The sequence below is a fragment of the Otolemur garnettii genome, unplaced genomic scaffold (assembly GCF_000181295.1).
Source record: "Otolemur garnettii isolate 467f Iridium unplaced genomic scaffold, OtoGar3 scaffold00077, whole genome shotgun sequence".
NCBI classification, from domain to species: Eukaryota; Metazoa; Chordata; class Mammalia; order Primates; family Galagidae; genus Otolemur; species Otolemur garnettii.
This window is the reverse complement of record NW_003852472.1, coordinates 3,676,232-3,693,885: the sequence shown is the minus strand read 5'-3', so window position 1 is coordinate 3,693,885 and position 17,654 is coordinate 3,676,232. Positions and strand designations below refer to the sequence as shown.

General features: G+C 43.1%; 1 protein-coding gene across 3 annotated transcripts in view; it reads right to left on the bottom strand.

The window, feature by feature from the left end:
• The window catches only part of RCC1L (RCC1 like), a 57,631-nt gene that overhangs the window by 10,276 nt on the left and 29,701 nt on the right, over positions 1–17,654 (bottom strand). Inside the window, exons 3-9 of one of the 3 annotated variants that reach the window (XM_003794206.3) lie at positions 17,017–17,145; positions 16,127–16,193; positions 15,249–15,300; positions 12,879–12,963; positions 4,681–4,862; positions 1,103–1,190; positions 87–260 (exon numbers count right to left, since the gene is read on the bottom strand). In XM_003794206.3, coding sequence (XP_003794254.1) covers positions 87–260; positions 1,103–1,190; positions 4,681–4,862; positions 12,879–12,963; positions 15,249–15,300; positions 16,127–16,193; positions 17,017–17,145 — 777 coding nt within the window. The remainder of the gene's footprint in view (positions 1–86; positions 261–1,102; positions 1,191–4,680; positions 4,863–12,878; positions 12,964–15,248; positions 15,301–16,126; positions 16,194–17,016; positions 17,146–17,654) is intronic. The other 2 variants (XM_023515734.1, XM_023515735.1) reach the window with 2 other exon arrangements.

Here is a 17,654-nt window from a genome sequence, read left to right as displayed (position 1 = left end):
GAGAGCTGCCCACAGTTTGGGGTTATAGCTAAAAGACTGAGTTTCTGCCACTCCTACTCTGGGGCTGTCAGGGCCTGGTCACTTACTGGTAAGTGCTGCAAAGTGGCTGAGTCCACATCGAATGTGGGAAACCCGGACTTCTGGGTTGAACTCCGTCAAGCCAAAGAGAGTGGGTGGAATCATTTCTGGAAGAGCAGTTTCCACCAGGTTTGGTCCTTTCCCAAGAATTCCATATCCCCAGACAAAAACATGTCCTTCCCCTACATTACAGGAAAAGCAACGGTTAGTAAGTCAATCCAAAGAGAGCCCTCCCTCACCAGAAATTCAAACTGTACCATCAAGATTCATTATATCCACACAGATTTTTTTTCTTCTCTTCCTTGCTTGGCAGGAACATGCTAACAGAGATTTAAACTAATTCCCTCTCCCCACTCAAATTTTTGCTTGTGGAGTCTGTCTAGCCAGCTAACCCATCTCAGAATGCAAACTTCCCACATCTTGAGCATAACCTGGAAGGGACCAGTCTATCAACCAGCCAGAAAACCCAGCACAGAGAACTCGAGGACGGTTTTTCCCCTACTGACAGCTTTAAGTTGCACACTGATCAGAAGACTGAGCCAAAAACACATAAATAGTTTCTGCCCCGATTCTTAAAACCCTTGGAAATAGTTTTTCAGTTATAAAAAGTTTAATATTCATCAGTGGTGCCAGACATTTAATCCCAAGGGCACCGATCTCAGTTTCCAAACTCTGAGGCTCTTCTCCCATCTGCCTTTTATTTCTTGGCTGGAGAAGGCAGAGCTGGAGTCGCTAGCCAGGCTGAGTGAGGAGGATAAAGTAGTTTTCATTCTCCACTCCAGAAGTCTGCAAGAGTATGACTAAGCTCTGTTTCTGTCTGTCTTTATAAATCACAAGCTGTTATCCTTCTATCAAGAATTTCACCCTTACTCTGTAATTATTGAACTCCATCCAACTAGATCTTCCCATGACACGTTCCCTTCTCTAGGCTGAGGTCTACAATCTGTGAATCCAATGGACACTGGCCACTCCCCCCAACCAAACTAGTTACAGCTTCCCAATGAGCTGCCAGAAGAGGCCTCACCATTGAGCACAGCACAGCCTGTACCACCACATGCAGCCTGCCGCACCTTCCCCACTCCTGAGAAGGGTAAGCACCGGGGCACATTCACCTGAATCAAAGAAAGGGGCCACACTGTTAGAAAAGCAAAGAGGTGGGGACCAGGCAGCACTCTGGACTTAAGTACAGAGTAGTAAGCCCCACTTCATTCCTTCACTCCACAAATATGTCCTGAACATCTAATGTGGGCTAAGCATCATGCTAGGTGCTGGGAGTACAAGAGGGAGCAAAAGAGATCTGGTTTCCACTCTTAGAGAATTCTAGCCTAGCAGAAGAGGCAGATGTCAAGTAAAATTAATACAAAATTACATTTGTGTTAAATACAATGAAGGAAAGTTCAAGGGCCTCTGAGAGTGTGACAGAGAACCTGACACGGGGTCAGGGGAGATGAAGGAGTCTGGATAAGGCTTGTTCGGGTGGGAGACGCACAAGGGAGGTACAAAGGCTGCCAGCCAGAAACCAGCAGAGGGAGAGGTTGAAATGATGAGAGAGAAGGCCCCACAGATGGAGTAAGGTTCTCAGAAAGGATCTTGTGCGAAGGATCCAAGGCCTCAAATGGAGCTAGCTCCCTTTTGTGTATGTTTCCTCCATGGTTACAAAGGGAGCACGCCCAAGGTGGATACGGACACAGAAGTGTGTAGGACACCCAGTGCACACAAACAGATGGCAGCTGTCTATTACACTGGAAGCGCGATCTGCTGAGAGAGAGATGGAAGGGTCAGAGGCTTGGAGGGGGAACGCATGGCACACTTAGCTTTCCAGCAGGACTTGGTCTCAACAATTCTGCTGAGAAATTACTTTAGAAAGACAGATTTTAAGTTCCTCAGTGACAGTCTTGAATCTCTACAGCAGGGGTCCTCAAACTTTTTAAACAGGGGGCCAGTTCACTGTCCCTCAGACCTTTGGCAGGCCAGACTGCAGGCCCCGGGACAAGTCAGCTGCTAAGCAGGACAGGTAGCAGTGGCAAAAACACCCGGTAGGCCAGACAAATGTCCTCGGCAGGCCGCATATGGCCCGCGGGTCGTAGTTTGAGGATGCCTGCTCCACAGACTCACTTTCAAATGGAGACAGCTGAAAAAGAACCATCCCTTAGTTGACTCTAAAGGAACAAAGGGGCTTGCTGGCCTGGAAGATCTTGCCTCCATGAAGCAAGGATGTCAGAGCTGGGACCTGGACCAACTGCGGGGCTTATAGAGCATCTCTGCTTAACTCTGCTTTGGCATGGCACCCTCAGCACACACTGGGAAATGCTCTACAAACAGCCGCTGGAAATACCACAGGGGTCAATGACAAGAGGAGGCTCAGGCCATGAGAAGAAATCAAGATGGAATCCATTTTTAAAAATAAATAAATAAATGTAATCTCTAAAAACCCAGGTTGTGGTAAAATGGTTCCCAGTGATCCCATCTCCAGTTATTCACTCTCAGAGGTAATCCCTACCCCTTGTGTGTAAGCTGGATCTAGTGACTTGCTTCTAAGGAACAGAATTCCACCAACAGTGACAAGATGGATGTCACTTCTGAGATTAAATTATGAAATGCTGGCTTCTGCCTTCCTGGCACTCTTCTGCCCTCTCATTTGCTCGCCCTGGTGAAGCCGGCTACCATGCTGTGAGTTGCCCCATGGAGAAGCCACGTGGCAAGGAAGCGTGGAAGGCCTGGCCAACAGCTTCCAGATGGCTGGCTTCCAGCAAGGAAAGGGGGCCTCAGTCCAACAGTCCACCAGGGCCTGCCCCCTGCCAGCCACCACTAGCAGCAGGAGCTTGGAACAGATCCTTCCCAGCTAAACCCTGAGATTACTACAGCCTTTGGCTCAGGGTCTGAGCAAAAGACCCTGCTAAGCTACCCCCAGGTTCCCAACTCACAGAAACTGGGACATGATACCTGTGTGTTGTTTTAATCACTAAGGTTTAGGGTCATGTGTTACATAGCAATTGACAGCATGACATTAAATCTACAGGAAGGTTGGAGATACATTTTTCTCAGGCCTTGGCATCAGGCAGAACAGTACTTCTCCTGAACACCTTATTTGCTATTTATCTTACACCATGTTTTCTTCTTTGTAAGAGAACTCAGAGCCAAATCTGCATACTTTTAGTCACTGTGCCAGACCCCAGAGAAAGCATTTCTTTATTTAATTAGCTAATCTTTAGTTTCCCTTTGAGTTCTTTATCTATTAATATATATTTAAATGTGATCGTATTAAGGAACGTAGTATGTTTCCTAAATACTCCTTGAGACATACTAAAACCTTTACTGAATGAAATACAATATCTGGGATTTGCTTCAAAATAATTCAGGACAGAGAAGGGGATGGAATTACAGATGCAATGAAAGTGGTCGTTACTGATATGGGGCCCTTCGGAAGAGTGATAAATGGTCTGGAATTAGAGAGTGGCAACAGTTGCACAAACTTGTGAATATACTAAATCCACTAAATTGTACACTTTAAAATAGTGAATTATGGTATATGAATTATATTTCCATTAAAAAAATTGGCAATTATTAGGGAATTCTTGAACAGAGGTGATAAGTGGAAAGAGATTAGTTATACAGTAATCGGTTTTTTGTTTACATTTGAAATGTTCCTTAATAACATATCAAAAACCCTACTGCATTGTATCGATAGTGGCTTCCTTTGATGAGAAAGAGGGGGCAGTGCTGGGGAGAGGTCACAAGGCAATGCCACTAGTACTCCAGCATGTGACTTGCAGGAGGCACACAGGTGTCTTCCTCAAGGTGCACACTTAGGAGGCATTGCGTACTTTTCTGCATATATGTTATAATGCAACCAGAGGCACGATGTGACATTATGGGGACTTATACAAACATCCTCATATCCCTTTGAGAATGAGACAGGGGCAGCCAGGGGCAGTGGCCCTCCATGTCGCTAGGCATGGTGGGCACATGCCTGGCTAATTTTTTTTTTTTTTTTGGTAGGGATGGGGTCTCACTATTTCCCAGGCTGGTCTTGAACACCTGGCATCAAGTGATCCTTCTGCCTTGGCCTCCCAAAGTGCTAAGTTTGGCCAGGCGAGGTGGCTCACGCCTGTAATCCTAAGACACTGGGAGGCTGAGGCAGATGTACTGCCTGAGCTCATGACCAGTCTGAGCCAGAGCGAGACCTTGTCTCTAAAAGGGCGTTGTGGCAGGCGCCTGTAGTCCCAGATACTCAGGAGGCTGAGGCAAGAGAATTGCTCAAACTCAAGAGTTTGAGGTTGCTGTGAGCTGTGATGCCATGGCACTATACCAAGGGCAATAAAGTGAGGCTCTGTCTCAAAACATAAATAAATAAATAAAATGAGGTAGGGTATACAGGCATGCCTAAAACACTGATCTAAACCAGTACTGTCTTATGTAATTATTGATGACAATGGCTTTTGAATCTGACCTGCTTTTAAGCTCCATGGAGATTGCCGAGAACTCAGTACCTTGAAGAGGTTGTTTTACAACAGGTTAAGCTAAACAATTTACTTATCAGAACTTGGGAGAGCCTCTAATAAGCATCCTTAACACTTTTATGTTTCCATACTTCCCTCATACCTGTGTAGATTCAGTGACAGAAGCCAGCTGTCGGTACTCAGAGTTTCCCCAACCAAAGAGGCCTCCATCAGCAGACACAGCCAGGCAGCAATCACCGTAGGTGGCCACCTGCACAATGTTCACTCCCGCAAGGTCTCCCTGGAGCTTCGTGGGCACGCTGGTGATATTGTAGTGACCCAGACCTAACACAGGAGAAAACATTTACTTTTAATTATTCATTCTTTTAACAAAAACTTACACAGACTTCCTATGTCATCCACAGTTTTAAGCACTGAACAAGTATCAGTAACAAGTATCCTAAGCACAGAACAAGTATCCTAATCTGTTCCTCTGCATGCTCATATAACTTTTTTCTCCATGTTTTCTCAGAGGCAGAAAAAGGATATAATTTTAACTGGTATATTTTTAAAACCCTTGGAATTTTCTAGGACTGATTCAAGTTAGATAACTTTGCAGGATGAAATATCACTACACAATCAATATATTAGACTTTGCATAAATTACAAGTAATTTTTTTTTGAGACACTATGTTGCCCTCTGTAGAGTGCTGTGACATCATAGCTCACAGCAACCTCCAAGTCTTGTGCTTAAGTGATTCTCTTGCCTCAGTCTCCCAAGTGACTGGGACTACAGGCACCCGCCACAATAACCCAGCTATTTTTTTGTTGCAGTTGTCATTGTTGCTTTAGTTGACCTAGGCAAGGTTCCTATGCAGCCTCAGCATATGTGGCCGGCACCCTACCCACTGAGCTATGAGCACCGCCCTTCTTTTCTTTTTTCTTTTTTTAACAATAATTTCTAATTCACTGCTGGGCTTGCTAGAAAATAAAGGAAATTTCTAAAAGCCCAGTCCATCCTCCACACCACACGCAAAAAACAGTGATCCAAAAACAGCATGGCTAACAGCAAGCAGAGGAAAAGACAGGGCTTGCCCTAAGGACAAACATCAATATGGCACTACAGTGGGGTGTGGGGGTGACCCTGGGCAGCAGCCCACAGCAGAACACAGAACCACAGACTTATGCTTTGAACCAGGACTCCTTAAAGGGGGCTGAGGCAAGAATGAAAAAAAAAAGATGGGGGGCAAGGCAGCATCAGATCGGTAGCACCCCACAGCAACAGGCAAAAGCAAATCCAAGTTCTCTCTGGAGGGAACATCTCCAATTTAGATCCCCAGGGCTTCCACAAATTAAATTCAATAAAATATGAGTTTACAATCAAAATTCACTAACCATGTAAGGAAAAATGCTACTGTGAGTAAAAGTCAACAAAACTAACCAACAACCAAGTTACACTCTCTAGACACTGGAAGTATGACACACAAAATGAAAAATGATTCCATGTGCAACGCTTCTACAAATAAAAGCAGGAATACAAGACTATCAAAAATGAAAAGCAATAAATACTTTAAGAAAATGGGAGGTAAATTTGAAAAGAAAACAATTAGAATTGAAAATTTCAGTTAAAATTAAAAATTCTAATGAACAGGCAAAAACAAAAGCCACAATTTGGAAGACTGTGCAACATAGTGACTGATAAAGAATGCTGGTTTGGCGCCCTTAGCAGGGTGGTTACAGCACCAGCCACATACACCAAAGGTGGTGGGTTTGAACCCGGCCCAGGGCAGCTAAACAACTGCAACAAAAAAATAGCCGGGCGTTGTAGTGGGCGCCTGTAGTCTCAGCTACTTGGGAGGCTGAGGCAAGAGAATCACTTAAGCCCAAGAGTTTGAGGTTGCTATGAGCTGTGATGCCACGGCACTCTACCGAGGGCAACATAGTAAGACTCTGTCTCAAGAAAAAAAAAAAAAGAATACGTAAAGAATTCCTAAAAATTAGTAAGAAAAGGACAAATAAACCAAGAAAACTGGGTCAAGACACCATGTACTCTTCAGAGAAGAAAACTTTAGACAATAAACATATGAAAATACAGTTATTCTCAGTAGTAATGAGGAAAATGCAAATTCAAACCAGTGATATATTATTTCACCCCCTCTAAAGAGGCAAGAAAACATTAAATAGGCAATACCAAGCCTTGGCTAGCCTATATTGAACAAGTCCCTAGTGATATGAGGGTCACCTCTTACAAATATTTTAGAAAACAATAATTTGAATATATATGCATACACTATAACCCAGCATTTTCACCCCAAGAGTCTTCACTATAGCGTCTAAAACTCTTATATAAGGGGACATACAGGTGGTCATAGCAGCACTGCTTGTTACTAACAAAAGGCTATAAACCATCTGTCTATTCAAATTGAAGCACAGTCCATGGCAGAATGTCATACAACTATAAAAATCAATGAACTGCATTCAGCAAAGTAGCAAGATATAAAATCAACACATAAAAATCAATTGCATTTCTTTACCCTAGCAATGAACAATCCAAAATGGAAATTAAGGAAACAATTTACAATAGCATCAAAGAGAATAAAACCCTTAGGAATTAACTTAACGAAGCAAGTCATAGACTTATACAATGAAAACTAGAAAATACTACCAAAAGAAATTTTAAAAGACAAAAATAAAAGGAAAGACATCCTATGTTCCTGGGTTGGAAGACTTTAACACTGTTATGCAATCCCCATCAAAATCCTCACACTGCTTTTTTACAGAAACAGAAAAATGCATCCTAATTCATACGGAATCTCAAGGGACCCCAAATAGTTAAACAATCTTGAAAAACAGAAAAACAAAGTTGAAGGACTCACATTTTCTGATTTCAAAACTTACAACCAAGCTACAGTGATCAAAACAGTATAGTACTGGCATAAAGATGGACATACAGACCAATGGAATTAGAATAGAGCCCAGAAATAAATATTCACATATACGGTCAAATGATCTTCAACAGAACACTCTAGTCAACAAATGGTGCTGGAAAAACTGGATAAACAGATGCAAAAGATTGAAGGCTGACCTTTACCTAATTCCACAGGTATGCACAACTCAAAATAGATCAAAGCCCTAAATACAACAGAAGAGCTAAAACTATAAAACTCTTAGAAGAAAACATGGGGCAAAACTTCGTAACAATGGATTTGGCAATGACTTCTAGGATATGATATCAAAGGCATAGGCAACCAAATAAAAAATAGACAAATTGAAAACATTTGTGCATCAAGACAAACACAACAGAGTAAAAAGGCAACCTACAGAATGGGAGAAAATACTTGTAAATAATATATCTGATAAGGGATTACTAGTATTCTAGAATACATAGAAAATTTCTAAAACTCAACAATAAAACCTGATTTTAAAATGGACAAAACCTGAATAGACATTTCTCCAAAGAAGATATACAAATGTCCAATGAGCACATAAAAAGATGCTCAAAATCATTAAACATTAGGAAAACGCAAATCAAAACTACAAGATACTGCTGGGCAAGGTGGCTCACACCTTAATCCTAGCACTCTGGAAGGCCAAAGTAGGAGGATCCCCTGGGCTCAAGAGTTTGAGACCAGCCTGACTTGGTTTCTACTAAAAATAAAAAAAAATAAAAAACCTGGATGTTAAGGTGGACGCTTGTAGTTCCAGATACTCAGGAAGCCAGACAGGAAGAATTGCTTAAACCAATGAGTTTTTTGGGTTTTCTTGTTTTTTGAGACAGAGTCTCACTCAGTCACCCTAGGTTTGAGTGTCCTTGTGTCACAGCCCACAGCAACCTCAAACTCTTGGGGCGGAAGCAATTCTCTTGCCTCAGCCTCCTACATAGCTGGGACTACAGGCACCCACCACAACATCTGGATATGTTTTTTAGAGACGAGGTCTCTGGGTCAGGCTGGTCTTGAACCCATGAGCTCAGGCAATCCACCCACCTCAGCCTCCCAGAATGCTAGGATTACAGGCATGAGCCATCTTGTCCAGCATTAGGCAATATTATTCAGCCCTAAAAACAAATGAGTTATCAAGCCATGAAAAGACATGGAGGAAATTTAAATGCACATTACTGAGTGAAAGAAATCTATCTGGGAAGGCAACACCCCATATGATTCCAACTATATGACATTTTGCAAAAGGCAGAACCATGGAGACAGTAAAGATCGGTGGTTACCAGGGGTTGAGGGGAGGGAGGGATGAACAGACGGAATGTAAAGGGTTTTTAGGGGAATGTGCATGATACTATAATAGGGGGACATTACTTTGCATGATATTTAGGGAGACACATGTCATTATACATTTGTTCAAGCCCATAGAATGTACAACACCAAGAGTGGACCCTAATGTAAACCATGGACTCTAGGTGAAAATGGTGTGTTAATGCAGGTTTATCAGTATTACAAAGTACTGCTCCAATGGGGGATGTTGATAATGGGGAGGCCGCGCATGTGGAGGCAGGGATTGTAAGGGGAATGTCTGCGCCTTCTGCCCCATTTTGCTATAATCTAAAACTGCTCTAAAAAGTAAAGACTTTTAAAAAGGGGGAAAGGAAATTCTGATACATGCCGCAACACAGATGAACCTCAAGGACATTATGCTAAGGGTAGTAAGGCAGTCACAAATGCCAAATATTGTATAATCCCACTTATATGAGGTTCCTCAAGCAGTCACATTCATTGTTGTTGTTTTTTAAGTAGTCACATTCTTAAAGACAAAAAGTAGGGAAAGGTGGCTGCCAGAAGCTACAGGAAGGAAATGGGAGTTATTGTTTAATGGTACAGAGTCTGAGTTTTAGAGACAGACGGCAATGATGGCCACACAACAATGTGAATGCACGTAATGCCACTGAACTGTATGCTAAAACATGGTCAAGATGGTAAATTTTATGTTATATGTATTTTACTACAATAAAAAGAAAACTGGAAGGGAAAAAAACAGGTTACAGGCTGGACTGGCTATCCCAGCTGTAGGAAAAAAAATAAATGAACAAACTACGTATAACATGGCTGAATCTCAAGAAACTATGTTGAGTTTAAACAAAGTCAAAGTTAACTATACATAATATGGCCCCTATAATAAGCAAAACTAATCAATATAGGAATATGTATATGTAAAGTTTTTTACCCTCAAACAAAGGGATAAAAGATACAAAATTTAGGGTAGTGGATCTCACTCATGGAGAGAGAAGGGGACAGAATGGGGGAAGAGTACAGGGAATCAGTACTTTGTTCCCATGTCAGAGCTGAATACAAATCATTGCATGGCTATGCTACATTTTATTCCTCCATCAGTGATGGGCAAGTGGGTTGTTTTTACTTTTGGCTGTTATGAACAATGATGCTAGGAACTTTTGTGTACAAGTTTTTATGTAGACATATGTAAACATTTGTTTCCTCTTGGGTACACGCCTAGGAGTCGAACTGTTAAGCCATATGGTAATTCTACATTTAACTTTTAGAGAAATAGCCAAACAGTTTTACACAACAGCTGCACCATTTCATGTTCCCACCAGCCATGTCTGAGGATTCCAATGTCAGCACTTGTTATTTTCTGTTTACTTTATGATAGCTATTCTAGGAGTAGAAAGACGTCTCTCATAGCGGTTTTCCATGAGGCATGTGCCTTTCATGTGCTTATTGGCTACCTGTATAATCTTCTTTGGAGAAATGCCTACACAAAACTTTTGCCCATTTTTCTAATTGGGTTGTCTTTGTTACTGAATTGTTATTTATATATTCTAGCTACTAAACCCTTAACAGATGCATAATCGGTAAATAATTTCTCCCATTTTGTGGGCTATTTTTTTGCTTTCTCAATAATGTCTTTGGTTTGTTTGTTTGTTTGCTTTTTAGAGACAGGGACTCACTCTGTCACCAGGGTGCAGAACAGTAGTTCCCTGTAACCTCAAATTCTTCTCCTCAAGCAATACTCCTGCTTCAGCCTCTCCAGTAGCTAGGATTACAGACACATACCACCAGGCTCAGCTAATTTTTTATTTTTTGTAGAGACAGGATCTCACTATGTTGCCCAGGGTAGTCTTAAACTCCTAGCCTCAGGCAATCTTCCTGCCTCAGCCTCCCAAAGTGCTATGATTACAAGTGTGAGCCACAGCGCTAGCTGATAGTATCTTTTGGTGCACAGAAATTTTTAATTTTAATGAAGTTCATTTTACTCTTTTTTATGTTATTTGTGCTTTTGGTATCATACTGAAGAAACTGTAACTTAATCCAAGGTCACAAAGATTTACAACTGCATTTTTTTCTAAGAATTTTATAGTTTTACATTTATATCTTTGGCCAATTTTGAGTTAATTTTTATAGATGGTGTAAGAGGTCCACCTTCATTCTTTTGCATGTAGATATACCCAATTGTCCCAGAGCCATCTGTTAAAAGAATACTCTTTTCCTCCACTGAGTAGTCTTGCCATCCTTGTCAAAAATAACCATAAATTGATCTTTTGACCCACTTCTGAGAATTTATCCTTAGGAAATAATCCAAATGTTGGGCAGTGCCTGTGGCTCAAAGGAGTAGGGCGCTGGCCCCATATACCAGAGGTGGCGGGTTCAAATCCAACCCTGGCCAAAAACTGGAAAAAAAATAGAAAGAATCCAAATGAAAAAAAGCTGTATATGCACACATGATAAATGGAATAATATCTCCAACAGTGGTTCCCCCCCCCCAAAAAAGAATGTCCCCTGACAACCGGGAGATGATTAAGTACTTTATGGTAAATTAATAGGATGCTGTATCAGACAAATATTAAAAACTATAATTCCAAATACCATACCAATATGAAAAATGTTTTATGTAAATTTAAATAATTTTAAAACAAGTATATACAATTATACTACTACAATATAAAAGATATATACATGTGGGGAGGCACCTATGGCTCAAGGAGTAGGGTGCCGGCCCCACATGCCAGAGGTGGCAGGTTCAAACCCAGCCCCGGCCAAAAACTGCAACAAAGAACTGCCATGAGAAAGCAGTGGTCCCTGGCTATGTAGTAAGCCAGGAGAAAACAAAGTTGTCACGTGCCTGAGTGAGCTGTGAACCCCTTTACTGAAATATACAATTGCAATATGCGAGTTTATTCTCTGCGACATCGCTTCTCCATGAGACCCTGTTGGCAACATTCTGGTGCGGCAAGCAGGGTTCAAAGGGTGTTCTTCATGAGGATAGGCTGGCCAGCTTCTTCAGGGAGACCCTACTTCAACACTCCGGACTAAGCGGTGGAAGCTTAGGGTAAACCACGGACGACTGAAACCAAAGAGGTAACAGTCGCACTGGGTAGGCGAGGCTCTGTGGCATAAATAAAGGGAAAATGGGTAATAATTCCTTGGATCAACAAGGGAGGTAGGAATAGCTCTTAAAAGAGCACACTGGTCAGCACCTGTGGCTCAGTGGGTATGGTGCCAGCCCCCTGTGCTGGAGGTGGTGGGTTCAAACCCAGCCCCGGCCAAAAACACACACACACACACACACACACACTAAAGATATATACATGTGATCAAGGGCTGGGAGAAAACATAAGACAGTGAACAAAGAGGGTGTGATGCACTGCTAGGGTTAGAAAAGATTTATAGGTTTAGTGCCAATAGCTCAAGTGGCTAGGGAGCCAGCCACATACATAGGAGCTGGCGGGTTCGAATCCAGCCCGGGCCCACCAAACAACAATGACAACTACAACCAAAAAATAGCCAGGCACTGTGGCAGGTGCCTATAGTCTCAGCTACTTAGGAGGCTGAGGCAAGAGAATCACTTAAGCCCAAGAGTTTGAGGTTGCTGTGAGCTGTGATGCCACAGCACTCTACCCAGGGCGACAGCTTGAGATGCTGTCTCAAAAAAAAAGGAAAAAAAGGATTTATAGAAAACTAAAATCTTAAAGGTTTAAGATTTTAGAAACAAATATACAAAACCAAAATGATGAAATATGTAAGGGCTGATAAAGCTTGTGCCTTATTCCTCCTTCCCTTAATCATATTCTTCTCAAATTAGTTAAAATTGAGCTCCTTCAGGTGGCTTTTGTTTCTTCTTTAAAAGGCTCAGCTTCTTCTCAATGCTGAAAGGCTGAGAACTCTCTCAAGTGGCTAAAGCTACCTCAATGCTTTCTTGGTTCATTTCTGTGGGAGCCAAGAGTGAGGGGATGTGAGGGATGCAAAAGAAGAGTATTCACCAGGAAGTAATAAGAGGTAACAGGCAAACAAAGGCAGGTGGGTTCCAGACCATAAACCACTGCTCTCCCAGCTCACAGCCCCACATTTCATGAGCCATGAGCTTGCCCTGCCCCCAAAGAGGTGAGAAGTACACCACCTGTCTGCCCATCAGCGCCCCATCCGCAAGAATAGACTTCTCCTTTATCCGTTAGGAACAGACTATGATCCTGACCACAAGCGACCTAGAAGACAAACAGAAAGGGTGATGCACCCCAGGAGCCCAGTTAATGGAGCCAAGTGACCATTCCTCACCACTCCTGAGAGCCGGAGAGATGGCCCAGGCAGGCTGCCCCACATGCCTCTAATGCATGTTCTTTCCCAAACCACCACAGCCTTACTTTGTTTCCCACTCTCCTGAAACTGCTCTTGCTAAAATAAAGGGCACATCTCCTAGGGGACAAATGCAAGAGCTCTTCCATCCATCCTCTTATACCTCTGAGGAACCACCCTTCCATAATCCTTTTCCTCCTGTCCCTCTCTTCCGCTCTCTGATGGCTCCCTGCCTTGTCTGAGCTCAGCCTCTACCTTGTAACCTTTCGTGCTGGCATCTTTCCCCAAGGCCTGTCTGCTGCGCTCTTCTCTCCCCACTCCTCACACTACCTTGGGAGACCACACCCATTCCCATAGCTTAACTTTCACCTCTACACTGCAGTCTCAACAACTCTACTGAGTTTCAGACTTATTTTTCTGTCTGCCTAATGAAAAGCATCACTTACTGAACACTTATTATGAGGGGCACTGTGCCAAGTCCATAACCAAAACCCCTAGGAAGAAGCTGAATCTCAGAGAAGTTTGATAACTTGCTCTAGTCACTTAGTTGTAAGTAAAGGAGGAGGGACTTGAACTCGCATTCACGTTACTTTGATGCCTGTGCAAGAGGCACCACACTCTACTGTACGTAGTCTTAGAACCAAATGCAACTTGCCCACCCCAACCTCAAAGCTATTCCTCTACAACTCCCCACCTGGGTTAAGAACATGAGCACACACTCGACTGCCTACTGAATCCTCCTTGCCTCCTTCCAGCTCACTCCCTACCCATCCAGTCAAACCCAAACAGCCTGCCAATTCTCCTTACATGTCTCTCCCAGCTGCCCCTTCTCAACTGGCCCTCATCACCTTTTCCCCCAACTCTACTCAATACCATGACCAAATTATCTTTCTAAATGTCACTTGCTCTGCTTAAAACCTTTGCCCTCAACTGTCAAAAGATGAAGTCTAAACTCCTTAAGACCCTGTAGCATTCACTCTCAGTCTGTCTCTCAGACTATTTCATACCACTCCCCTCAAGTACATTAAACTCCAGCCACAAACTGCACACCCTCCATACATCAAAGTTTCAGGCCACTCCCTTCCCTCTGCCTTAAAACCTTTCCCATCATCTACTGCTGGCCTGTCCAGTAAGCTCCCCTGCCACTGCCTCCATGACGCCCTCTCTCCCTTCCATCCCAACCCTGGTAGACTTGACAGTTCCCCTTTCGGTGTTTTCACAACACTTTCTGTGTGCATTCATATGCATATTTAAATATTTGTTATAAGTACCTACCATGTGCCAGGCATAGCTCTGGGGATAAGAATAAAATAGTGAGCAAGATACAGCCAGCCTGGAAGACCACAGCACTAAGCACCCTGTGATACAGCCAGCTCTCAGCCTGTCCTCCTATTTAATACTTTCTCCCCAAGTCTTATTTATTTATTTAGAGACAGATTCTCATTTTGTCACCCTGGGTAGAATGCCATGGCACCATAGCTCATAGCAACCTCAAACTCTTGGGCTCAAGCAATTCTCTTGCCTCAGTCTCCCAAGTAGCTGTGACTACAAGCACCCACCACAATGCCTGGCTGTTGTTAGAGATGGGGTCTTACTGCAGCTTGGGCTGGTCTTGAACTCCTGAGCTCAAGCAATGCACCCGCCATGGCCTGCCAGAGTGCTAGGATTACAGGCATGAACCACCTCCCCCAGCCCTATCTCCCCAAATCTTTTTTTTTTTTTTTTTTTTTTTTTTGGGCCGGGGCTTCAGGTTTCCCCCTGGGTAGAGTGCCGTGGCATTACAGCTCACAGCAACCTCCAACTCCTGGGCTCAAGCGAGTCTCCTGCCTCCGCCTCCCAAGTAGCTGGGACCACAGGCGCCCGCCACAACGCCCGGCTATTTTTTGGTTGCAGCCGTCATTGTTGTTTGGCTGGTCCGGGCTGGGGATTCGAACCCGCCACCTTAGGTGTACGTGGCTGGCGCCTTAGCCGGTTGAGCCATAGGCGCCGAGCCTATCTCCCCAAATCTTAAGAAACTTTGCATCCCTAATGCCTAGTATAAATCCTGGCTTGTAGGAAATAGGCTATAACTTTTACTAAAATAATTTCTTAATTCATAAAACCTCCCCAACAAATTTGCCATCACTTCAGCCAACTTTCAACGTTTTAAAAGCACTTCCAGAGATAGGAAGAGCAGCTCTCAGCCCATGTCTCTTACCTGGACCACCTGTCCATCGAAGTCCTGCATTCTATGGATTTTATGACTTTCACTGCAGCCAGCAGCAAAATGGAGAGAAGCAAGAGATATGGTCATGACAAGCACTGGGCAGTCTGGCCATCCCTGGTCCCCCTAACTGGTGGTCCACCCCCACATGTACACCCTAACTGTTAAGCGAACTCTCTAGATCAAACACAAGGCAGAACTACACCTGAGCATGAAAGTAAAACAACAAAACAAAATCCTAGGTGATTTTCATATGCAGCCAGACCTGAGACTGATGTTTAGACCTACCAACATAATAAAAGGAACTAGAGCAGTGGTTCTCAACCTGTGGGTTGCGAGTCCTTTGGGGGCTGAACAACCCTTTCACAGGAGTCACCTAAATACAACTTGCATATCAGATATTTACATTACAACTCTTAACAGTAGCAAAATTACAGTTATGAAGTAGCAACGAAAATAATATTATGGTTGGGGGTTACCACAACATGAGGAACTTTATTAACGGGTTGTAGCATTAGGAAGGTTGAGAACCACTGAACTAGAGGGAAATTTGTTTAAACACTGAAAAGAACTGAAGTGAAAGGGGATTTTAAAAAATTAATTTGGTAAAATAAACAATTAACTTACAAAAATTAATTCAAAGAAAATCTACATGCAGCAACCAGTCTCATCTGCCAACATCACATCCCACCAAGCCAATACACAGAGTCCTGCCTGGAAAAGGACAGCACTCCCCACATCTCTGCCAAATCCTCCCAGCTCCCTCTCAAGCAAGCCTTGTCCTGCTCTGTGGGTTTATCACATGGTAACCACTCAAGAAACATTTAGTGGTTACATAATATGGGAAAGGGATTATCCTCTTGGGAACTCACCTGTAAATTTCATCTTCGACCACCTTTCTTCCACACTGCCCATAAGAATTATTTCCCATACTGAAGACTAAAAAGAACACCATCAATTAAATAAGTTCCACAGGTTCGTAAGATCCTAGAATGACAGGTCTGGAAGAGGGTCTCAACAGTGGTCCTAGTCCTAGTTAGCTCACCCTAAGTGCTCCTTGGTTTCCTTTTCCAACATTCCCAGCCTCTGTGGGCATGCCCACCAGCATGTAGGGTCTAGACCCACCTCCCGAGTCCTAGTTCTCCCTCTCGGGAACTACACATTCTGAGACTAGCACATGATTCCCTGCACTTGTCACTAGGTTGCCCTTGATGCCAGATTCCCTCTTGAAAGAGCTCCTGAACACCACCTTCACTGTCTTTTCCTATAAAGCACACTTAGCTGTTCCATTTTCAAATGAAATTTGAAAAATGTAGTTACATTGGCCTTACCCTAGAAATAACCCCTCATCTGGAGAGGTTGTCACCCAGAGACCTGGACTTTGAAAGCCCCGCACCACTCGGAAAAAGTGTGAGCAAATAGCCTTCTTTTGGTACCAACAGAAAAACACATCTATCCATACAGCCCAGCTCAGTGACTTTACAGCAGGGTGGTAGGCCTTGATAACCCTGCCTGGGTGCGCTGTCACATTTATAAATACCTGTAATTTTCCAAAAATTACAGAGAGCAGAGCACATAAGATTTAGCAAGGTCTGTCCAATACAGCTCTCTTGAGCAATCCTACTGATCTGCTCAGGAAATGCCAACTTTCACTAATTGAATGTGGCTCAATTAAACAAGCTACTCAGGCCCAACAACAAGGCTCCATTTCACAATAAAATGGTCCCACACCCCTCCATGAACTTTCAGCAGGTCAACTCACCTCCCTCGCTGTCTGTCAGGACAAGGGAGTGTGCTCTGCCACAGGAAACCTGCAGCACTCGTGTCTCCTGAGGTCTGTCCAGAGGCAGTGGGATGGGCGAGGGCTCCAACACATACTCGTAGCCTCTAGCTGAACAGAGTACATGACACAGCATGTCACAGCATTTCCAACATTAGAAATCCTGGTGTCCAACCCCCACACTGCCACATAGGAAGAAGCGAGTCAGAGGTAGGAAATGTTAAACAAGGAACTTAGTTCAAATAAAAGCATTTTCCTCCTATAATGCCCACTAAAATTTCTTAGCAAGGTAAAGAAGAGCAATACTGTGTGATAACATTTACATAAACAAGAAACAAAATAATATGATTATGAAGAAATTAATATGCTTGCAGATGTGTTGAATCTCTCTAGAGTCTAGAAAGTATAAACTGGAAGCCATTAACATAGGCCGTCTCCAGGGACAAAGACTCTAGGGCTGGGAAGACAGAGGCAGAAAGCAGACTTCTCACTGTATATTCTACCTCACCTTTAGGATAATGAACTATGAAAATATATTCTCTATTTAAAAAAAGAAATTTAATTTAAAATTTTTATTTTTTAATTTTTTTCTTTTTTTTTGAGACAGAGTCTTACTATGT